Source organism: Lynx canadensis, chromosome B4, assembly GCF_007474595.2.
Source record: "Lynx canadensis isolate LIC74 chromosome B4, mLynCan4.pri.v2, whole genome shotgun sequence".
NCBI lineage: Eukaryota > Metazoa > Chordata > Mammalia > Carnivora > Felidae > Lynx > Lynx canadensis.
In genome coordinates, this window is record NC_044309.1 from 102,929,627 (window position 1) to 102,954,774 (window position 25,148).

General features: G+C 36.8%; 1 protein-coding gene across 1 annotated transcript in view; it reads left to right on the forward strand.

Annotated features, from left to right (window-relative positions):
• Positions 1–25,148, forward strand: part of OTOGL (otogelin like) — a 169,035-nt gene that overhangs the window by 46,321 nt on the left and 97,566 nt on the right. Inside the window, 8 exon segments of the mRNA XM_030321655.1 lie at positions 12,493–12,599; positions 12,816–12,941; positions 14,534–14,642; positions 15,823–15,869; positions 16,338–16,483; positions 18,143–18,266; positions 20,350–20,527; positions 24,048–24,172. Of these exon segments, the coding sequence (XP_030177515.1) occupies positions 12,493–12,599; positions 12,816–12,941; positions 14,534–14,642; positions 15,823–15,869; positions 16,338–16,483; positions 18,143–18,266; positions 20,350–20,527; positions 24,048–24,172 (962 nt within the window).

A 25,148-nucleotide genomic window follows, 5' to 3' on the forward strand; every position in this document is an offset into this window, starting at 1 on the left:
AATTGAGCCACCCAGGCGCCCCTCATTCTTATAATTTTTAATAAGAATAGATTAGGGTTGTAGTTAACTAGAGTCTATTTATTACCCAATGTAAAGTTTAGTTATTTTCCTATTCTTATAACTAATTCTCCATAAAAAAAACTATTTGCAAACAGCTCTGTACAAGTGGTTGCAGATATTTTGAATGGTTTCTTTAGGGACTGTCACTTTGTTAGCCAGTAGGTTTGGTTTTACAGTTTTTGTTCAATGGGACTTGCTCTTTCTGGGAAGGAACTCTCACCAGTTTGAAGCCTTTGAGAGAAATGTGTGGATATACCTACTAACCTCCTTCCTCACTCATATTACAGGTTATAAGTCTCAACTAGCATGACTATTTTAGTAAAAATGACTTTTTCCTTCCCTTCTTTTTTGAGAGAGAGAGAGTGCAAGTAGGGAGAAGAGCAGGGTTGGGGGGGGAGAGAGTGAGAGAGCGAGAGTGAGAGAGAGAGAGAGAGAGAGGGAATATCTTAAGCAGGCTCCATGTTCTGTGACGAGCCTGATGCAGGTCTCAGTCTCATGACCCTGGGATCATGACCTGAGCTGAAATCAAGAGTTGGATGCTCAATTGACTTGGCCACCCAGGCACCCCTCCTTCCATTTTCTTAATTATTAGCACTTGCTCTTTTCTGTAATATTCGTGGAAGGAGTCCAGTCACCTTTCAAAAGTATTTTAGGTGACTTACTGTGCTTTTAAAGTGTCCATTGCTCAGTTATCTTCAGTTCTGTCATTTTCCCCACATCCTTTCTATGTGTACATGGTTGTGAAAAGTGAAAAGACTAGACATTGGATTAGGAGTTTAAATAGTCAATGCGACCCTTGTTTAAAGAGGTCTAATTATATCCAATTTAAAATTATGAATATAACCCTTATGTAATACCATATGACAAAGTATTTTATATTCCCAATAATGAACTTTACAGTATTAAATATGTAAATTATAATTTATCATGCCCATAAATTTTTCTTTTGGAAAACAGCGACTTACACCAAGGTGCTGGTTTGGAGATAGAAGCTCTTAGTTCCTTACAGCCAAGTTTAAAAGAAAATTAAACAAAATCAGAGCTCAGTGTGTTTCCATATTTTCACCATTGTTTGTCCTTACTTGAAAATTGTTGAGCAGCATTTTTAGATTATCTTGAACTCTCCAGTAAAAAATAAATATATTTAAGCTCTCATTGGTTTAAATAAAGTTATTTTACAGATTTATAAAATCACTGATATTTAGCAGAAATGTGTTTTCGGCTGGTTGAAAGAACCATTCAGTTATATGTGTAAAATCTTTATCGGTGTGGAAATAGGTCATCTATAATGGATTCCTCATCATAATGCTTAACTTGCCTTTGTTCTATTTTTCAAGTTTAACATTGCCTGAGACTATTGGGCAGGTTTTCATTGAGAAACTAGCTGACTATATTCTGGTGAAAACCTCCTTTGGTTTTTCATTGGCTTGGGACGGAATATCTGGAATTTACCTCAAACTGTCTCAGGAGCATAAAGGGAAATCATGTGGCTTATGTGGAAACTACAATGACATTCAATCTGATGATTTCATCATTCAGCAAGGTAAGTGGAGTGGAAGAAATGTGGGGTACTTCTGAGGTCTTCTTCCTTCACTGAGCCAGCTATTTGTATACAGAAGGGTGCAACTTGTGCTCGGTTAGGTAAAATTGGTAGCTATCGCTTGTCTGCTCTAGTGATTTTAAGTGAAGCTTGAATAGGAAAATATATATGTGTCATTCTTGAAATCCATAAGGTAGTTTACATTTTTTTCATTTCCTAATAATTTTAAAAAATTTATTTATTTAAATTCAAGTTAGTTAACATGCAGTGTAGTATTGGTTTCAGAAGCAGAACCCAGTGATTCATCACTCACATATAACACCCAGTGCTCATCTCAACAAGTGCCCTCCTTAATGCCCATCACCCACTTAGCCCACCCCCCAGCCCACCTCCCCTCCAGCAACCCTCAGTTTGTTCTTTGTATTTAAGAGTCTCTTATGGTTTCCTTCCCTCTGTGTTTTTATCTTATTTTTCCTTCCTATCCCCTGTGTTCATCTGTTGTGTTTCTCAAATTCCATATATGAGTGAAATCATATGATATTTGTCTTTCTTCTTAATCCAATCATCAGTCAGTGTACATTTGGGCTCTTTCCATAATTTAGCTATTGTTGATAGCTGTGCTATAAACATTGGGGTGAACATGCTCCTTTGAATCAGCATTTTTGTATCCTTTGGATAAATACCTAGTAAGTACAATTGCTGCATTGTAGGGTAGTTCTATTTTTAATTTTTTGAGGAACCTCTATGCTGTTCTCTAGATGGGCCTCACCAGTTGGCATTCCCACCAACAGTGCAGAGGGGTTCCCCTTCCCCCACATCCTCACCAACATCTGTTGTTTACTGTGTTACTAATTTTAGCTATTCTGACTGGTGTGAGGTGGTATCTTATTGTGGTTTTGATTTGTATTTCCCTGATAATGAGTGATATTGAACATCTTTTCATGTGTCCATTAGCCATCTGTATGTCTTTTTTGGGAAAGTGTCTGTTCATGTGTTTTGCCTATTTCTTCACCAGATATTTGATTTTGAGTGTTGAGTTTGATAAATTCTTTATAGATTTTGGATACTAACCCTTTATCTGATGTGTCATTCGCAAATATCTTCTCCCAACCCATCAGTTGCTTTTTAGTTTTGTTGATTGTTTCCCTCTCTGTGCAGAAGCTTTTTATCTTGATGAGGTTGCAATAGTTCATTTGCTTTTGTTTCCCTTGCCTCTGGAGACATGTCTAGTAAGAAATTGCTGTGGCTGAGGTCAAACAGGTTGTTGCCTGTTTTCTCCTCTGGGATTTTGATGGTTTCCTGTCTTACATTTAGGTCTTTCATCCATTTTGAGTTGATTTTTGTGTATGGTGTGAGAAAGTGGTCCAATTTCATTCTTCTGCATGTGGCTGTCCAGTTTTCCCAGAACCATTTGCTGAAGAGAATTTTTTCCATTGGCTATTCTTTCCTGCTTTGTTGATGATTAGTTGGCCAGACTTTTATGGGTCCATTTCTGGGTTCTCTATTCTGTTCCATTTATCCATGTGTCTGTTTTTGTGTCAGTATCATACTGTCTTGGTGATTATAGCTTGAAGTCTGGAATTGTAATGCCTCCATAAATTAGTTAATTTGCTAAATTAAGATAGAAGTCTAACTCATGTAACAAATATTAATTGGGTATTTACTTTGTGTCAAGCACTGTTACAGGAGCTTGGGATACATCAGTGAAGAAAACAAAGACTCCTCCCTTCTCTGGGTTTATATTTTAGTAATGCAAACCCATTTGAGACAAACTTACTTACTTTTAGACAAAAGATATTTTGCATCAAGTCTTCATAGAAATTAATTCATTGACTACCAAATAATAATTAAAAAATAATAATGTGAACAGAGTTTATAAAAGTTGAATAAAACCTCCGAAAAATTTTTTTATCATGTATGATGATGTACATATCTTTATTTATTCTAAGTCAAGAAACTAATTTCAGTGAGCCATTAAAAATGGGGGCTGTTTTGTCAGCAATAACAATAGTATTCCTTGATACTATTTACAATAACAGTTAATAGGAGCATGTAGCTATATTATTTCCAACCCTTACACCATCCTATAAGACTGTTGGTATTTTCTTAACTTTACAATGAGGGCACAAGGTGATGTGCCCAATGTAACACAGCTGGTAAATGATATTGTCAGTGTTGGTTTACAGATCTGACTGGCTTCCAACCCCATGCTTAGATAAATGTTTGAGAAATTGACTTTTAATCTGTAAAAGTGCTATGTATATCATACTTTTTTTGTTTTATAATAAAATTCATAAAGAAGTTTCACCCATATGTTGTGTTTTAAGAGACGGTGAAAGTCCTGCTTAGAGTGTGAGTTCTGGAGTCAGATTGTGGGATTCAAGTTCTGCTTTGTCACATATTAAATCATTTCAGTTTAATGATACAATGATAGCATTAGAGTTACAAGGATTAAATGAGATAATCCATGCAAAATATTTAATGCAGTGGCTGCCACATAGTTAACGCCGAATATATTTTAGCGAATTTACAATCATCTCCAAGTGTTCTCAGTAAGCCTAGAATGGAGCTAATAGGAAAGTGTTTGATTAACATTGCTTTAAGAGGCCCTTGCTAAAATGCAGACATTTTACCCGAGATGGATAATGCATCACTGGGGCTAGTTTACTAATTTACTAGGGTTCCATAGCGTCAGTTTCGTCATGTGTAAAGATAATAATAATGACCCCAAGAACTTCTTAGCCTGTGAGGATCAAATGAGAAAACGTAAGTGAAAGTGTTCGAAAGTCTGCGAGCACCATATACACATGTACAGTGTTGAGATCATCTTGACATGCGATTTTGCATCCCGTTGGATACATAGAATGAGAGGATTCACAGACTTGGCATCTTGAGACTATATTAGGAAGTAGGGTTTTGGACTCAGGCCACAATAGTCGGATGGCCATTGTTGATTTCTTTGTCTTCTGTATCAAAGCTTCATGAAGAAAATAATATTCAATTCAGTTCTGTGTTAGAAAAGACAGCTATGGGCAACTTCTCCTGGGACATCTGAGGAACTGGTATAGAGGTGAGGATAGAAAATAGCATCTGCTCTTGCTAGAGGCAGAGAGACTCCAGTTAGGACCTTACTTAAGGGTCAGACAGACTTTGATAACCTGGAACATAAAGTGGTTGCTCTCAGTGAGATACCTGGGGCAGCCTGAACAAAAGTGTTCACAGATTATAGCGGGGAGAAGACTGACAGAAGGCAATTGAACTGAATTATGGCTGAACTGACAGAAGGCAAGAAGGACCCTGGAAAGTATGTAGGAAGAGCCTAAAGAGAGATTTCAGCTTTTTTGTACAAAGTTCTATCTGGTGCCCAGTGTAAAATGGAGTATTAAAAAAACTAACACCAGTAATTGATAAGGATGTGACTAGCACCTGCCCTCTGATTTTCTCCCATTCTGTAATAATGCAAGAAAATGTCTACAGATAAGCTGTATTACGTTTAGCTTTAACATGCCTAGTATTTTTTTTTTTTTTGAAACTCAGCCTGTCCTTTGCTGATTAGATAAATCTTTAGAGGCACTGTGGTGGTTTGATTGAATGCCATCAAATGCATAGTTTCTTAACAGTGATTAAAATTGTATTTCTCCCTGCAGTCCTACTCGTTCTTCAGGGATGACTTCACAAAGAAATGAGGCTTTTCAGAATTTCTGTGGATATAGAAATATTTTAATTGATTGTCTAGTTGAGATTCTGTTTCCATAATTCATGTTTATAGGCAGCTACACATCAAAATAGAAGCCTTGGTTTACTCTTGTTTTTCCCAAGATAGTAATTAATAATCCTCATTTTCTCTCTTAGAAAGTGTTCCAATACAGACAAGAGATTATTTGTAGCATATTTTGCATGAAACATTTTAAATTTAGTTTTGCAGGCCTCCAGCAAACCAATTGATATGGATTTAACGTCTCATAATAACCAACTTTCGTGACTCTTCTATTAATGTAATGTCATAAAAATAGCTAAATATGTGGTTATAAGCTGTATTAAAGTGAACTCTAAGGGACTGTCCAGGTTATCTAGTTACATTAAAATTTGTGCATAGATATTAAAATCAGTGGGCCTTTAGCTAGTATTTTTGGCCCTGCAGATTTTTCAAAAATGATGATGCTTTGAAATGAAATGTGACTATAAAGTTACTTAAAAGTAACATCAGTTTTTCCTGCTTAAAAAACAAAAAGTATATTAGATCAGGCCCAGGCTTGGTTCAGTGTGTAACATTTTCAACAGTATCAGAGATAATGAGGTAGGCCAGACAAACTTGAAATAATAATCTAATAATGTATTTAAATTTTGCAACCCCCCCTTTTATTTATTCATTCACTTATTTGGCAAATGTATTTAGAGCACCTACTACACGCCAGATGCTAAACAAAGGGGAAGCTTTGACACACGGTTGCCCTCCATGTAGAAGAAGACAAAATAAATAGAGACAAGTTAAAGTATAAATTTTTGGGAGCAATAGCAGCTATGAAAACAAGAAGTTGTAAATGGAGATTAAGAGCAATAGAACAGTGTGAGTTCAGTGGTAATCCAGATCATGTGACAGAGAAGGCGTCTCTGAGGAGGTCGTATTAAACAGACACCTAAATAAAGTAAGGGAGAGAGCAGAGGGAAGATTGGAGAGAATTTTGAAGAATGGGGAGCAAAAGCAAGAGCAAAGTGGGAACGAGCTTGAAAGGAGAACAGTGTGAGGTCAGCGTGACTGGGGTAGATTGAGCAGGAATAAGAGAGAAGGGGACAAGAGGAGTGTGTGGGGGGTGGGGTTGGTGTAGGAGGAGGGGAATCAGGGGAGCGCGGGGGCCAGATCATAAAAGTCTTCCAGGACACAGCAAAGTTTAGGATTTTATTCTGAGAGAATGAAGCATTCTTGTAGATGAACTCCCACAATAACCCGAACCCTTTGTGGTAGCAAGCAGACATGTTCCTCTCTTGAAGATGCTGAGAGAGAGAGAGAGAGAGAGAGAGCGGTCAAATATGTGGCTTGAGATTTCTTACTCTAGTGGTGCAGAAGCTTGTCATCAGTGGTAGACAGTGTAAGTCTAAGTGGTGAGGAACCTAAAGTTCCCATCCGACAGCTGTCTTAGAGCTTCGAGATGTTACCGTGTTTGGTTCTGCTAAGCCTTTGAGATTTTAGTTTCATTCTTTGTCTGAACGTGGAGCAGGATTAAGATGAACACTTTCAGTCCCTCTTGTTGCTCAAATGATGTTTGCTTTTGCTCTTCAATGTTATTCACTTTTATTTGGTACTTACGCTTTGTTCAATGTATTGTTATTACGCTAAAGTGATACTACCCCAGCATTACGCAGAGGCAAGATTCAGGAGCTTAAAGTAATGTTATCGTCTAATATCATTGGCAATCATTGGTAATGATAAAGTGGCTGAGTTTAACTTTCTGACCAGGAAGTTTATGTTGATGAACTGTGTTTGTGTAAAGTGATGCTATCACACATATTTTTGTGTGTCTGTGTTTGTGTGAAATAGAGGACTACACGGAAGACATTGCTATGTTTGCAAATAGTTGGTCGGTGCAAATTCCAGATGACACGAAATGTGTACCCACACCCTCAGATTTTCCAAATCCATGCTCCAGTGGAATGCCAGCATTTGAGGTAAATGTGATGTGAAGAGCTTGGGCACATTGGATATAATTCACACATATTGTATTTGTATATTGAATATTAAGCATTTTTTGGTACAGATGCTACATACTTAAACACGGTTAAATTGAGGGAATGTAAGTGCAACAGGAACAACTTGAAGACATTTCAGAAAGAGTAATGTAACGAGTTTCATGGGAGCAGTACTCATGGTGCAAATATGTAGTTAGAAAAATGTTGGTTAAAACTTATGAGCGTAAATTGCCTTCTGTTTCCTGGTAATAACAGAGACACCTGCAAGTAGATCAGTAGAAAAAACGTGAGTGCCCACGTATCCTTAAACATGTGCTGACGACTGCCATCTTTGTCTGCACAGGCAATCTTCTTCAAGTGTCAAATATTGTTGCAGTTTCCTTTCTTGAGCTGCCATGAATATATTGATCCATATTTGTATATTGCCAGCTGTGTTAATGATCTTTGCAAGTAAGTGAAATAATTAGTATTTGTAATTAAAATTTCTTTATCCAGAAAGAAAAGCAAAAACCACTTCTGTAACTTAGACGTCTCAGCAGTTCACAAAACATCATGGAAATGTAAAACATAAACTGGCCTAACATCTATTAAAAGCTTGCTGGATAATACATGCAATCTAAATGGTTTATATAAGCAGCATAAAAAGAAGCATTTCTTAAAGTTTGCTTGTTCCACTGATCGCTTTTGGAGTTTAGAGATTCCAACAGAGTCTTTCAAAATAATGTTTTGAAATGCACAAAACCAAACACACAAAATTACAAAGGAAACTGTATTGAAATGGAGTTATCAAAATAGTAAAAGAAATGAATTTATGATATATGTTTTTACATGCATTTCAAGTCTAACTATAACTACCATTTACGTGATCTCAGTAAATATTTTGAGATATCTGCAACAATTATAATTAGAAATGAAAACATTAAAAAGTGAAGTATGAGATATATTGTTAACAAAGTCACAGATATTGCTATGGACATTGTGATGTGTTGTCTATATGAGTAATTGATGCCAAATTTCAGTTAGAGGTTAGTGACAGTACACATGTAATCTTGACCCCATCCAAGGTCACCCGACTCTTACATTTTCTCCCAGGTTAGGAATACCTAGACTAGATGGTTGTCTAGGGAACAAATTTGGTGAGACCCATCATAATATGTTCCTGAATGTAGAACCCACTCTAAATTATCTATTGTAGTCTTTTCTTTCTTTTTCTTTTTTTTTTTTTTCAACGTTTATTTATTTTTGGGACAGAGAGAGACAGAGCATGAACGGGGGAGGGGCAGAGAGAGAGGGAGACACAGAATCGGAAACAGGCTCCAGGCTCTGAGCCATCAGCCCAGAGCCCGACGCAGGGCTCGAACTCACGGACGGCGAGATCGTGACCTGGCTGAAGTCGGACGCTTAACCGACTGCGCCACCCAGGCGCCCCTGTAGTCTTTTCTACTATTGTTTTTCAAAAATTTACCAAGAGTATTTGATTTTGAATGTTCATCTTGAATGTTGAAGAATATCTCAAGATATTTTAATAAGTTTGTATTTTTTGAAGAATCTCAAGATGTGTAAATGATACACGGGAACTTGTTGTAAAAGACTAGACTGATTTTTGATTGAGTAAAACCACTTACACCTCATCTTGTAGCCTGTAGCTTGTTGAGGCTTAAGTTTAGCAAAGGTGAGAACAAAGAGGGAAAGTTGAAGTAGTATGAAATTGTCTTATTTACAACTACTCTACTTTAATTAAATGGAGATTACTATAAAATAATGAATATAATGATATTTTTCAGATGTGAAACTTATTTGGGAAGCCTGTTAATTTTGAGTGGAATACAGTTTTATCTTTATTTATATGTATAGTCTCTAAATTTTAGGGATTTATGAACTACTGCAGGAGTTTTGAAAGAGTTCCCTCTCTGCCTAAATATTGGGGACTGACCTAACTTAATATTTGACCACATTCAGTTCCCTATTTGGTTTTATTTTTTATTTAAGTGCTATGTTGTTACATCTCTATTCTTTTTCTCAGTCTCTTTTTTGTGGATCTTATCAGTGGTCCATGGTTTTAACCTCGCTGTGTATATGGAATTAAAAATTGTGTTTATTCCACCATGATTCATTCTTTGGCTATTCTCCAGTAGTCTTTTCACTTGCCATTGGCATTATCATCTTTAGCATCCACTTCTCAGGTCGACTGAGATGAAATATTTTGGCAGATCTAGGAAAGTCATTTTCCCTTTACTAGGTAGGATATTGTTTGGTTGCTTCAGTTGCCAAAGTATCAGTGGCATAAATTAAATTGAAACATATTTTTCCCATATAAAGGTCCAAGTTGGTAAGCGATTCTGGGGTCATACCATGTGCCCACACCATGAATTTTCCAGTGACACAGCGATGCTATTGTTATGTCATCCCACAAGGCCTAGGGTGTTGTCCTCAATTTCACTGCCAGAACTGGCTTACCACTCCCACGTCTATAGGTTAGCACTTAGGAAGGGAGAAAATGAAGTAGAGGGCTGTTGGCAGCTTTTTAAAGAAAGAGTTCTGGAAGTTTCATGTATACTTTTAACCCTTTGGTCAGAACTTAGAAACATAGCCATGTACAGATGGCCATGTACATAGCCATGTACAGATGCAAAGACAGATGGGAAATATTGTCCTTGGCTGGGCAGCCATATGCTTCGCAAAAACTGGAGGGTTCTAATAATGAAGAGAAGCAGGCTCTGGAGACCAAAAAAAAAAAAAAAAAACCAACAAAAAAAACCAAAAGTTCAATCTCTGTTATACTCACTTCATCTGAAATTTCATCATTGAGGATTTAACATTTTTGTCTTTTGAAATTTTGATATCTGTAGGCTTTAAGTTTTGAAATCCAACTGCTTTCTCCAGGGAAATAAAAATAGCAGGATAGAGAAATGCCTTTTACTGTTGAAATCAACTGATATCACCAGTGATATGTTTGAGGTGAAGAGGCCAAGTTTGGGGACAGAGCAGTCATGTAATACCAAAAGAAGGGCATTATAAATCAAGTAAGTGGGCCTTGATCAAATGGTAGTGAGAAGCTACCAGTTAGCCTTTTACTTGTCTCAGTACTTCACTGAGGTCTAGACCTACCTACATCCTTTCTTTCCTGAAGGAGAGTCTCTTCATTTCTTACTGTAGGGGATGGCACCACAAAGATCCTATACAAGAAGAACATTGGGAATCTGCTGAACACAAATTCATTTCCTGCTTGCATTATGATAGTATATTGAATTCAATTCAACAAACTTTGCTTAGCATCAATTCTGAGCTGAGCATTGTGCCACATCTTGGAGAAACAGAAACCATTTAGACATGGACCCTGTCCTAGGAACTCACATTCTAGTGGGGCAGAAACAGGCCTCCAGCAATGACACATGCTCTAAATGTGAAGGGCAGTAGATGTGGAGAGGTTTGCTGAGTTTATCAGGGAGTGCCTTCCACAGTTCCACAAAGGAGATGCCATCTGAACTTATGCCCTCCTCTTTCTGCTTTTTAGAATGCTAAACCTAGAAGCAAGGGAATGCTTTTAACTTTGTCATGCCAAAGTCAATTGATTTGAAAACAATTATTATGTAATGCTCATTTTCCTTATTAAAGTTAACATCCAAAATGGAGCAAATAAGCTCATTTCCCCCTCAGCACACTGGAATAATTTCTTTCTTGCCCAATTGTGAATTTTCGTGTGATGCCATATATAATGGGCATGGCATGGATCCTAGAGTTAACACAGGTACTTAATAAATGGTAGCTATTTTAATAATAGTTGTGTTGGGTTGGGAAACCAATATTCAGTTACTTTCTTAATTTTCAAAGCATCTATTAATTGTAGGAAACAATGCACATATTTTAATGTAAATCAGAAACTTATTATCTTTACAGGAATTCAACAATTTTAGCTTACCCTGTTTTTCAGAGAATTTTCTTGTTTGGCGGTTTAGAATATTTTCTGAGCTTTTGAAGTTTATATGCTCAGTCTCCTTTTCCTTCTAAAGCTCAATTAATTGGACTAGATAAGCTGCATGACTCCAATTACAGTAGCACAGGATAAGTGCAATTTGAGACAGGTGGCTTCTACAATAGAGATACTGAAAATGCTAAGGTTCACAAAATACAACATTCTTAAGGTCATTATCTTGTAAGATGTGTAACTATTTAATCTTAAGCTTGACTTGGATTGAAAAACAAGTCCACTTGTTTATTATAAACCTTGCTTATTTTATAGGTGCTGGGTTAATCTGTTTGGGGAATTGGCAGACTTCTGATATTTGTCTGGGGAGCTTCCAGGGTTATTATAAGAAAACAATGAGAGATTATTTACTCTTGGCAATATTATAAAAGTAACTAGACTTAGTAATTCAAACTTGAAAGAATTGAAAATCTTTTATATCTTAAGTGCTATTTATTCAATCTTTCAAAAGTGCTGCAGTTTTATTAGTATTGGTTTTATTGCAGCATGTGGACTATGAAGAGCATGGTATCTTAGAAATAATTTGCATGTTTGATGCTTTTGTTGTGATAGAATTTTATCTATGGTAATGGCATTTATGGATGTAAATTTATAAATTTATGTTTATTAATAAATATTTAATATTTATTTCCCAAAAGGGCTGGGATGTTTTGTGTGGGAGCAAAGCAATACATACAAAAAGATTCTGGGCAGAATGTCATAATTAAAATAGAAAATTTGGGGGGCACCTGGGTGGCTCATTCGGTTAAGCGTCCAACTTCGGTTCAGGTCATGATGTTGTGGTTTGTGGGTTCAAGCCTCGCAATAGGCTCTGTGCTGACAGTTCAGGGCCTGGAGCCTGCTTTGGATTCTGTGTCTCTCTCTTTGCCTCTCCCCTGCTCACACTGTCTCTGTCTCTGTCTTTCTCTCAAAAATAAATAAAAACATAAAAAAAATGTTTTAATAGAAATGTTTTCCAGTACAGGTACTCTTTTGAACCAAAAGCAAAGTGGCCAAATTATTGAAATAGTTTGATGAAGACAATTTACTCAGGCCCTGTGAGCTGTGATCTCATGCTTATATGTTTTCTGCCCAATCGTACATGATATGTGCATGCTGACATCAGTTCATACTAGAATATTCACCATGCATGCAACATTTCTAGAGATCGGGAGCTCAAAGGTGTGGTTTTTGCCAATATTTCCTGTGTGACTGTGGATGGCTCTGTCTTTTCATTTTCCAGAAGTGATGATGATGAAACCTATTGTCGTGCAGCCACCGAGTACGCGAGAGCCTGTTCCCACGCTGGCTACCCGATTCAAGACTGGAGAGATGACTTTCCAGCATGTAGTATGTTTTCTTATTTTCTAAACCCTGTGTATTTGTGTTATTTTCCAGTTTATCCTAGTACTCAAAACTGCCCCTAGGACTCAAAACTACTGATTTACAAGGATTTGTCATTGACCCAATAACAGTGGTAAACTTGCATACTTTTCCAAACACTATTTTTTTTTGAAAGAGAGGTGAGTAAATTTGACTTATAGCTCCCCTGTTTGCCCATTTTAGCTGATAAATGTGATGACAGTTTCGTCCATCGGGATTGTATCAGTTGTTGCCCACCAACCTGCACATTTGAGAAACAGTGTCTTGGGAGCAATCTCCATTGTCTTGATGGATGTTACTGCGCAGATGGTAAGCACTTCATGAGAGAAATGGTGTCTGTACTCATGGAAACTAGTATCCACTGATTGAAGAATCATATCATAATGTCCTCTCTCAGGACATAGGGCTGTTGCAATTTTCTACCCTGGTAGGATTTGATCCTTGAAGTGATTAGGAAGAATGGCAGCTTTTCTACTATGTAAATTTCCCAGGAAATTTGGAATCTGGAGTCCTGAAGTTAACCATGGCAAATCTTTTGTTCTCTTGGATATTTAAGGATATTTAATACTGTGCATATTTTCATGTTTTGAAGGTGAAAGCAAGTTAAAAAAAACCTTCATATGTTGGCAGTATAGGATTTTAGTCCTGACGTAGTTTTAATATGTGAAATTAGAAGTAACATAGCAAGTGATACAGATGAGATTTAAAATTAGGAATGAGGAAGGGAAGGAAAAATAAGATAAAAACAGAGAGGGAGGCAAACCCTAAGAGACTGTTAAAAAACAGAAAAAAACTGAGGGTTGCTGGAGGGGTGTTTGTTGGTTGTATGGGCTAAATGGGTGATGAGCATTAAGGAGGGCGCTCATTGGGATGAACACTGGGTGTTATATGCAAATGATGAGTCACTAAATTCTACTCCTGAAACCATTATTACACTATATGTTAACTAACTTGGATTTAAATTTTAAAAAATTTTAAAAATTAAAATACAGAAAATAAGCAAATTTGGAATGACTGCTATACTGATAGGTCTTTACAAAGAACACTGAGGATTTACTCAAACCCCTTCATTTTTACAGATTAAAAAAAATAGAATCCCAGAAATGTTAAGTGTTTTTCCTCACCTGATATGAGTGAAGACTACTTGGAATCAGATTTGTTAACCTCAGTCTGTTGGTCTGTCAGTGCTATTCAAAGTAGAATCTTTACATCAGTGCCAGGCCTGAACCATTTGTTACCAGTCAATGATGCAATAAGGAATTTGAACCAGAATAAAAATCCATGTGCCAAAATATAAGTCAATGCTTCCTTATCTAGGAATTCTTACTCCAAAAAAAGGTCAGCTGAATGAAACACGTGCTTGGTAACACGGTTGATTTACGTTACGGCTCAACAAGCTTTACTGAGAGAGGTAGCAAATGCTGTTCCAATTCACTGGCCCTTTGAGTAGCACTACCTTGATATTTATTACCTGTGTGTCAATAGTGTAAATCTCTCACTTTGAGATGAACAGAAATTAAACCAAGAATATATGTTCTCTCTCTCCGTCTCTCTCTTCTTCCCTCAAAAGCAAGGAAATACTGTCTAGTTGCCTTTATTCAGTGTAGTGAAACTTGAGTTTTTGATGGCAAGTCATGAGATAAGAAAATTTAAAATTACTGAAATGGATCCCTATTTTAAATTTAATTTAATTTAATTTATTTCTGAAATAGACCCTTATAAGGTAGCTACTGATTGAGATAGAACCAGGTTGTCAGTAACCTCTTTAAAAGTAAAAAGAATTATATTTTCAGCACCTAGTGTGAGCGGGTGTTCGATAAAAGTTGGTTGAGTTATTATAGTCAAACAACACATTCTTTGTTATTTCTTTTGAGAATTTGATACATATTTTTCTTAAATAGGCCTCATAATGGAAAATGGGACTTGCATCTCCTTGGAAAATTGCCCGTGTAGTTTTCATGGATTAGCTTACTCAGTTGGTTCAAAAATTGAACAGGAATGTACTGAATGGTATGTTATTAATATACAGCCAATTATTTCTGGGTACCTGATTAGTTGACAACTTCACCATGACATATGTCTAAAGGAATGTACTTATTACTTATTTTCTTCCAAAAATTCCAAGACACAGTTTGCATCTTATTTAAAGGCTGGATGGGAGTAGGGCAGGGGGCTATACATAGTTTCATATTTTAATTATGAAAGCAAGTTCAGAAAAAAAAAGCTAGAAAAATATAGAAAATTTATAATTTCTTTTATGATGTAATTCTCACTTCCCTTGATAATTCCATAAAATCATAAACCTATGTAATGAGTCTGTTGCATTTTCTTGTTATTTGTAACCAGTAATCTGCATATATTTTTACCATTAGAACATAATGGTAATCCTGGCCTTCTCTACTGAGTACTTTAAAAAGTGACTCTCCAGATTGCCAATACATGGCCATCATTAGAGACATTTAGAATTTCTTATTACATTAGCAACTAAAACTATTTTAGGTAAGCATTAAGTCCCTCCAGGGAAGTCTTATAAAGAACAAGTGTAAATGTCAGCAGGCCCTTGTCTCTTTGCTGTCAGTGTGATATAACTGGCATGCAGGTAGATAAGCAACCACATTCTTAAATAATGATTTAAGCTCCTCCTCTTTAGAGACTCTGCTTCTATCCTTCTATCCTCCTTCCATCCTAAAAGTCTTTTTGATGGCAGAAGGCAGAATTTACTTACATAAGAGGACATCTTTTCTCTCTCTTTAATGTCTGATGATCCTTAAAAGAAAGTTTCTTGTTTTGCAGTAGATGAAATAACTTTATTAACTCTTTATGTATATTTCCCTCCTAATATAGGTAAATACTTTTTTGTGTGTGACTTTTTTTTTATTTAGTTTAAGCAACGAGAGAAGGACATAAAACAAAATCTCTCTGTTTGCATAGTACTTTCGTTCCTGGCTATTCTGTATTCCCTTTGTGTCATCTTTAGTGATTTTTAAGTATGACACACAACAAATAATAATTTAGGTGCTGCCCAGCCCAAGTTTATCAGTTAATTGAACTTTTGCAGATATATTTTTCAAGTCAGATTATTCTGAACCTATAAACATGGTATGTATTGGTACATTAATCAATACATTGATGCAAACATTAATACAGTTTCTCTATACCAGTAGATTAATATTTTTATAATTTCATTTAGTGTGTGTGTTGGTGGAATTTGGAACTGCACTGAGCATGACTGTCCAGGTAATCTTTCAAAATGTTTTTAAAGAAAATGTCTCAATTTTCTTTGAATTGAAGAGGAAGATGGCAATGATGTTTATGAGTTCATCTCATATATAACAAGAGATGTAATGATCCATAAATTCAGATACTGAGAGGATAAATGGAAAATTGAACAAAGGATAGCTTTGACCAGGTGACTGGTCAAAACTTATTGATGTGGTATAAATATTACAAAACCTAAAAAAATACATTGAGCTATCCTTTAATAAATTTTGAATTAAATTTAATAACATAATCTAGTAAGTTTGTCAGATGAGTACATTTTAAACACTTTATCTATTCTTTTTGATGAATGATTATTTACCCTAGTCAACTTCCTGCTTTTAAAAACTAAACATAATTTCTTTCTCTGCCTTCTCCTTCTTCTCTCTCCTTCTCCTTTTTGTTTTGTATTGTTTTTTTTTTAATTTTTATTTTTTATTTTGATAGTACAATGCTCCGTTGTGGGTGATTCTCATTTTACGACGTTTGATGGTCGACATTATTCTTTTATTGGAATGTGCCAGTACATCCTTGTGAAAGGAACTGGAAAAGATAAATTCACAATTACTTTACAGAAAGCTCACTGTGAACAGGTAGGAACATCTCAAAATGGCCAGAAGAATTTTTTTGTTTTTGTTTTATTTTGTTTTGTTTTGTTTTGTTGTTGTTGTTTTTTCACTCAAGCTCCATTCTAGGTCAAGAGTGGTAATACGTAACATGGTAATAGTGGTAATATGAATGGTAATGTAAATTTTCTGCAAAAATCATTGTTAAGATGCTTCACCATTCTTCCTATGACAAAGAAAAAATGTTGCTAACTAATCTATGTTATACTGTTGCTTATATGACACATCCTGATTTCAGATATTAAATATGAAAACAGATATGTTTTAGATTAAATACTATGTATCTAATTGTATTTTCTTTCTTAAAAAATGGAATTTATATGTATACTTTTTTGAACATTTCATGCATAACTGCACAATGGACCTAAGTTTTTGGTTACTTCGGAAACCACTATTTTTTTTTTTTTTAATTTTTTTTTTCAACGTTTATTTATTTTTTTGGGGACAGAGAGAGACAGAGCATGAACGGGGGAGGGGCAGAGAGAGAGGGAGACACAGAATCGGAAACAGGCTCCAGGCTCTGAGCCATCAGCCCAGAGCCTGACGCGGGGCTCGAACTCACGGACCGCGAGATCGTGACCTGGCTGAAGTCCGACGCTTAACCGACTGCGCCACCCAGCGCCCCCGGAAACCACTATTTTAAGGAGATGATTTTTGACAGGACTGAGTCAGCTTCATGTTTTCTAAATAGATTTGATGAATTTCTTAGCATACTGGAATATTTACTTTAGATCTTTTCTTCAAATAAATACATCAGTTATTTGGTTTTGTTTTTTTTTTTAATTTTTTTTTCAACGTTTATTTTTTTGGGGGACAGAGAGAGACAGAGCATGAACGGGGGAGGGGCAGAGAGAGAGGGAGACACAGAATTGCAAACAGGCTCCAGGCTCTGAGCCATCAGCCCAGAGCCTGACGCGGGGCTTGAACTCACGGACCGTGAGATCGTGACCTGGCTGAAGTCGGACGCTTAACCGACTGCGCCACCCAGGCGCCCCAATACATCAGTTATTTGTAAAGACACACAGATTTTCCTCTCTTTAAATCAGATAGTCAACATTTTGCAGAAATCTTTAATTTTCTAGTTTTATTCCAGTATGAAATGGTTATTTCCAACAAAAATTCTGAACTACTTTATTTGCTTTTTCTACAGCTTGATTTTTTTTTTTTTGCAGTCTATCAGAGTCCAAATAAATTTTCTACATAGAATCCCAATTCTCTTTGTTCTTTTCCTTATTGAATTTTTTATGTTTAGTATTCCACTTAAATGTATTGGAGAGCTATATTAATAATGTGCTATGAAAAACATAACTATTGGCACTTTGTTGAGAACATTTTTATTTAATGTTCTATGTACAATATAGGTAGGTATATGGTATACTTAATGTACTATATAAATACAAATTTTATTGGTAATGGGGCTATATATTATATGTTAAGTACTTTATTATATTACTTATACTCAAGCCTTCTATATACCAGGAATTCTTATCTATGTGCACTCTCTTTCTCCTTTCTTCTTCCTCCTCTCTCTCTTGCTTTCTCCCGTTCCCCTCTCCCATCATCCCTATCTCTTTCTGTGCCTATTTCTCTCTCATTCCTTTAACCAATCACTTGATTTTTATGCAGAACCTTGGCTTGGTCTGCCTTCAGTCTATAACTCTAATTCTGGAGGATGATTTTAACAAACAAGTGACCCTTAGTAGAGGAGGACAAATCCTTACCAGTCCTAACCAAGGCTTCAATCTGAATGGTAAGAAGCAATGCTAATGATGTACTTTCCTTACACTGACAACAGCAACAACATTAACAACAACAACAACAACAACAACAACAACAACACAACCTGAATGAAGTCTTCTCCCATTGGCTGACTAACCTAACATTTGAGGGCCTATGTGTTGCCGGGTCCTCAGCTAGAGATCTCAGAGATTACCATGTCTATGGGAGCTAGTGTTCACCTCAAGTGGCCTAGAGTTTGCAAGGGGAGAGGTATAACAAAACAGCCCCTTGCATAAAATATAACAAACTCAAAGATATGCACAGGGACTCTGGGGATCTAAGTGAGTACAGCTCACCCAGCCTTGGGCAGGAAAGTGCAGGTACAGTCAGGCAAGTTTTGACATCAGATACATCACCTCTGAAGAGGTGACGTCTCGTTCAGCATTCAAAACTGAGGATTGTCAGGGTGAAGGAGGTGGGAAAAGTGTTCCATGCAAAGCAAGGAGGTATAAACCGTGCAGTATGATTAGGGGAAACTATAGCTAGTTTGGGACTGCTAAAGCCTGAAGAGGGTAATGGAGAATGTCCAGATATGAGACTAGAGAAATAGGTGGGGGTGACACTGGAGAAAACCTTATATGCAGAGCGTCGTTACGGTTTTCGTGTTCCTGCCTGTGTTCTAGCATAGTTATTATTAACACTCTCTTTCATTCCCAGAGATGTCCCAATTTGTATTGCAAATTACATGGTCGTGCTATTCATTGTCATGCTAAGGGTGTTGAACTTGGTATGAAATTGAATGTGAAATTATCATTATTTGACCATTTTTATGTACAAAGATAACAATCTCATATGGTTCAACCAAATAAATAATAAGTTTCAGTGAGAAGAATGATAGTCTTTTTTTCTTTCTTTCTTTCTTTTTTTTTTGGTAGACTACTATGGCAACTCCGTGGAAGTGGCTTTAAGAGAGGCTGGCAGGAAACATGGAGGACAGTTAGGGTGTTACTGAAGTCAGTCATGCAGGGAATGAGGAGGAACCAGCGTAAGGCAGTGACAGTGGAGATGGAAAGAAGACAGGTTGAAAATATTTAGGAAAAAAGAGTGGTCTGAACCTAGTGATGGATTGGATCAGGGCTGGTTGGGGAAGGGCATCAAAGGCACGATGTGATCAAAGAATGGTTCTTAGATTTTTGGGGGTGGTGACCAGATTGGTGGCAGAAATTGTGATAGGGATACAGGAGCAACTCTCATGTTGGCAGAAGTCATTAGTTCATACTTGAACGCAAGTTTCTTGTCTCTTAAGGTGTCTGGTAAAATGGTGGCTCTAAAGTGCTGTGCTCTCCTTTTTACTGATAATCTCAGGGGAATGCAGAGGTTTTTAGGAAAGTGCCACTTCCTTATTGAAACATCACCAGTTTGGGGAAAATTACACACACACACACACACACACACACACACACACACACACACGGGAGTTAAGAAAAAGAGGTCGGACTTCAAATGATAAGGACTGTCCACACCTGCCAAGAGATGCTAGCCAACTGAAGTTACATGTGGACATGACAATCTATTAAAAAGATCTGCTGAAGTCTTAGAAAGGAGAGACAGAAGGGAAACAGGAGAAAAGAATGCACAGGGTGGCAAAAATTGGCTCTGGAGCACAGGAGCAGGAACTGGGAGCCTGCCTGCTTCATGTCCCTCTCTCTCTCTCTCTCTCTGTCTCTCTCTCTCTCTCTCTCTCTGTGTCTCTCTCTCTTGCGTATTTATTTTGAGAGACAGAGTGAGCGAGCATGAGCGGGGGGGGGGGCAGAGAAGGAGAGAGAGGGAGAGAGAGAGAGAGAGGGAGAATCCCAAGCAGGCTTCCCACCACCAGCATGGAGCCTGATGCAGGGCTTGAACCCACAAACTGCAAGATTATGACCTGAGCCAAAACCAAGAGCTGAATGCTTAGCCAACTGAGTCACCCAGGTGCCCCCCTTTTAATGTTTCAAGTTTTTATTGAAATTCTAGTTCCCAGTCTCTTGAAAGAAGAGTTCTGGCGTTATACTCTAGCATTTCAGAACACTGTCTATGAGTCTCAAAGCTGATTTACGTATGTTCTTTTCCCGCAGGAATTGTTGAAATTCAAACTCTGTCATCCTTATTTATTCTTCTAAAAACCACATTTGGTTTAAAGATTCTGTTTGCTATAGATGGGGAAAGAATTTATATTCAACTCACTAGCGCCTGGAAAAGAAGAACATTAGGGCTGTGTGGCACTTTTAATGGGAACATAAGGGATGATTTTCTGTAAGTATGATTTCTGAATAGCTAACATGATTTAATGACTAGTAATTTGGAGGAATCAAATTCTTTCATTAGAAGTGTTTACTTAACTAGTAATAGCTTAGTCATCACTGTTCCAAGAGCTTTATATGATCATCTATTTAAATTTTAAAGCAATCCCCTAATTAGTAGCTCTGTTTTATAAAGAAACTCACTGAGACCCTCAAAGCTCAAAGTCATTTAGCTCAAATACGGTGGGGCTGGGCTGTGAATTTGGGTGGTACAACTCAGAGCCCGTGGGCTAACCCACAGAATAAGTACCTGTTATTCTCTCCCCTGCCACCTATCAAACTTAACAGTATTTTATTTTTCAATGTGCACTGCTTTTTAAAAATCTTAATATCATTTGGCATTAATGATAGTAAATTTTACCTTTAAAATATTGATATCATTTGGTATGAATGATTCCTCTGAAGTAACATTTTGGCAGCTAAGTTAAATGAATTTTATGATCGTTGGTGTTTCATCAGAAGAAAAGCAATACAGTACAGTTGTACCCCTTGTACTGATGACGCAGTTTCACTTACTTGTGAAGACAGTGTATGATTTAGTGTAAAAATGCTTTGGGCACCTGTTCTTGAACTAAGCACTGTGGGACAATTTAAGCAGTATCACATGGTTCGCATCCTCAAGGACCTTGTATTGCAGATCAGGAGGGGATAACAGCCTTTAAGAAATAATGAGGTCAATGCAAGGCATTAATCAACAATATATATAAAAACACTGAGGTAATTTCAAAACGTTAAATGTTGAGCCGTGTGGTTGTGGACAGGGTAACAAAGGAACGTCTCATGAAGAAGCCATTCCCCGAATACCGTAGTTTTTAAAACACTTCTGCATATTTTTCCTATTTGGGTTTTTTCCCACCACCTAATCTTTCTTGTGAATTCTGATTTTATTGTTCAAACCAATTCAGACTCTATTTGCTTCAAAACAGGAGCTCATATACCACCAAAGTTCATTTTTACTCTGTTTTCTATGAAACTCTGTCTTTATGTCTGGTTTCCATTTAAAACTGTGAAGGCTTTGAGAATAAGGATGAACCCCTCAATCCTTCTGTTCTTAGGAACCCGCATAGAGTCTTTTTTTTAAACTTGTTTTATTTTTTAATTTTTAAAATTTACATCCAAATTAGTTAGCATATAGTGCAACAATGATTTCAGGAGTAGATTCCTTAGTGCCCCTTACCCATTTAGCCCATCCCCCCTCCCACAATGCCTCTCATAACCCTCAGTTTGTTCTCCATATTTATGAGTCGCATAGAGTCTTATATGCAGTAGACAGTTGAACTAAATGGCGATGGGGCTTTTAGTAGGGCTCCAAGAAAAGAATTTGGAGGGGCAAGGAGAACTGGCATTTACAATTTTAAATTTCAAAAGACAATTTCTTTTACCTTTTCTTCTGTGTGACTAATTTGTTCTTAGGTTGTTTAGTTCTTTATGCTTCATTTGTTTGTAGGTCAGAATATCAATATCTTTATCAGATTCATGAAACAGACTGTATTAAGTGGCTTGGCTAAAATGTGCAGAAAAGAAGTTTAAGCCTTCTTTCTCTTTCTTGTTTATCAGAATGGGTTAGCAGTCAGTGTTTAACAGATGGCAGATCTGTCTGCCTCTTTCTCAGGCACCAGTCGCCTCCATGTATAAACATTCAGGCATGATAACAGTGCAGGATAATATTTCAGAGTCATAGATAACTTTTGAACGTTGTTTAGCTTTCTAACAAAGCAGTTAAAATTCTTTACTTCATAGAGGTTAATGCGAATCTGCAAACACAGTGGAATGGAAAATATTAATTACTTGAAAATCTTATTACAGTAATTTAAGTGTGGTGAGCCCAAACATTGTTTTATAAAATGAAAACGCAATAAATAAATGGGTCTACATTTTAGTTCCTCCTCTTTTTTGTATTTATTAAGTGGATCAAGTGAAATAAGAGAGTCCATCTCTGAGTCCATTCCTCCTGGGAACCCTGGCTACACCCATCACCTTGACCTATTTTATTGTCCTTTGAAGCGTTGAAGACAGAAGGAGAGGGGAGACAAAGCAAAGAGCTAGTGCTCTTTAATTTCTTTGAGTCTCAGTGTTCTTGTTTGAACAAAATGAGATTTTGGATTAGGTGTTTGTTGTAATGCTTTAGAGTTCTAGAATGGTTTACTTTTGAGGAATTGGGAAAGAGAAATGGTGGGGACAGGGGATGAGCATTGTGGAATGGCTTGTGAAGCTCCTTTTTATTCTCCTCTCTCAGCTTCTGTGGTGAGAAGCTCCATATAGTTGCTAGTGGCTGAGGTCAGTGGTAACCAAAGTAGCTAATTTAATAGGACAATATAGACAGCTGAGATAAAGCCTACTCTACTATTTGGCCATGTTGTTGGGGCTTTCATTAGTCAAGTATTGCTTGGTCAAAGCTTCCTACAGGAGACCTAACCCAATCTGATCCTTTTTTTTTTTTTTTAATGTTTATTTATTTTTGAGAGAGAGAGAGACAAAGTGTGAGAGGTAGAGAGAGAAGGAGACACAGAATCTGAAGCAGGGTCCAGGCTCTGATCTGTCAGCACAGAGTCTGACGTGGGGCTCAATCTCACAAACTGTGAGATCATGACCTGAGCTGAAGTGGGACACTTAACCAACCGAGCCACCCAGGTGCCCCTCCAACCTGATTCTTTAGGTCGCTTTGACAATGTCTGGTACAGTGTCCAGTCAGGATTGTCACTTATTAAATAATGGTTGATGAGTTATTAAACCTTGATTAAGCCCCTGCTGGTGGGGGCATTTTAGTGTTTGTCCCTTAAGTGTTATTGTGTTTATAAGCCTGGTGTCAGAAGGGTAGATGTTTCTCTTCCATTTTGGTTTGCTGAGGATACTGAAGTGAGCAACTTTGGATGAAGTAGGGCTTTCATACCATCTTCCCTCAATTTTCTTTTGGTTTGTTTGCCTAACTTCAGGATGGAACCTCAGTATTTCAGTCCTCATAATGGAAATTGAAATACTGAATCAAATATAGGATATTTATATTTGGGACATTTGTCTTTACCCTAAAAGAATCATGTGAACTACCTGCATCTACCTCTCCCCATGCACCCTAAACCACACACACATTAATGATTTGGTTGTGTGAATGATGTTTCATTAAATTGGTGAGAAGTGGGGTTTGAATCTTGGCTCTGACGCTCACCCACTGAGTGAATGTTAATATTTCTCTGAGCTGCTTCTCCCCTTTCTCTTTAAAATGGGAATCATATTTTCTTCACAAGCCTGAGGCAATTATTAAATAAAACCATATATGTTCACAATTTGACCCATTATAAATTCTTAATAACCGGAAGCTAATATCGCACATATTTTTTAAAAGATAGAACATTTTAAGCTCTAGGTTTTCTTTGTAAGTTAAAAAAAAATTGTATTCTCCGTTTTCAATATTTGAAGACTATGAAGAAATGAAATGAATGGGAGAGGCTAAGATGCATGTTATCTTTGCTTTTTAGGTCTCCATCAGGCATGATAGAAGGCACCCCTCAACTTCACGCGTATGCTTGGAGAGTTTCCTCCACTTGTTTTGCACCTGTTCATGTTCCTATGGTGGACCCCTGTAACATTAATCAACAAAACAGTAAGTCTTTCTTCCTGCATGTAAACCTGGAGGACAGTTCCATGTATTACTGTCATCTTAGACAATTCGATAATTAGATATGCCCCTTTAAGTAATCTAGGTTATTTTTTATAAAGAACTCCAGAAAATGACTATCTTGTTTCCTGGTTTGCATTCATAAATTTACTTATTTTAGGTGTTGACACCTAAATCCCTAAACTCTTCACAAATGTAGGCTAGCATTTTGGAGATGTCAGATTCTTTAAATTCTAAAGGAAAATCTCTGGAAATACTGTAATAATGCAGTTATAGTCTTGTGATATTTGACTTGAGCTCCACAGTGTGACAGCTCATGTGGATTCTCCTATTGCTATCACATTCATTACCGGCTCTTACTCAGACAGCATGCTATGACTTCATAAGCAGGGGCCAGCGATCCAAGGAGGTCTGTGCCATCAAGTGTGCAACAATTTGAGAGGGTCATGCTCCAGAGTTCCAATCTGCAATGACAGTGTAACAAACAATGCCAAGAATTTATCCTGTACTTGTTTTTTTTTTTTTTTTTTTTTTTTTTTTTTACGAAAGCCACAGCAAACCATGTGAAAGTCTATTTCACTGATCAATAAAATGAGATGTATTGTTATATACATATATTTTGCAAAATGGCTATGAAAAAATTAATATGTATGTTTAAATAAATATTTTTATAATTTTAATTTGTTCCTTTAATTGTTTTGGCTAATTTATTGTTTCTAGGTAGCTATTTTTTATACATTATTAATGTTGTTGGAGTACCTATACAAACCCAGTACAATTTCTGGAATTTTTGGTGATTGTTTGGGAGGAATCTTTTGATTATTACATGATCCTTAGTATTAATTTATAGTTTTGATGTACTGGAAAGAATATAAGATAATGCTTTCAGTGCTGCTAGCTTTTTGTCTAAGCTAGGTTCTAAACTTGTAAAAGATTGTTAACTTCTGTGGTCATTTTTTCT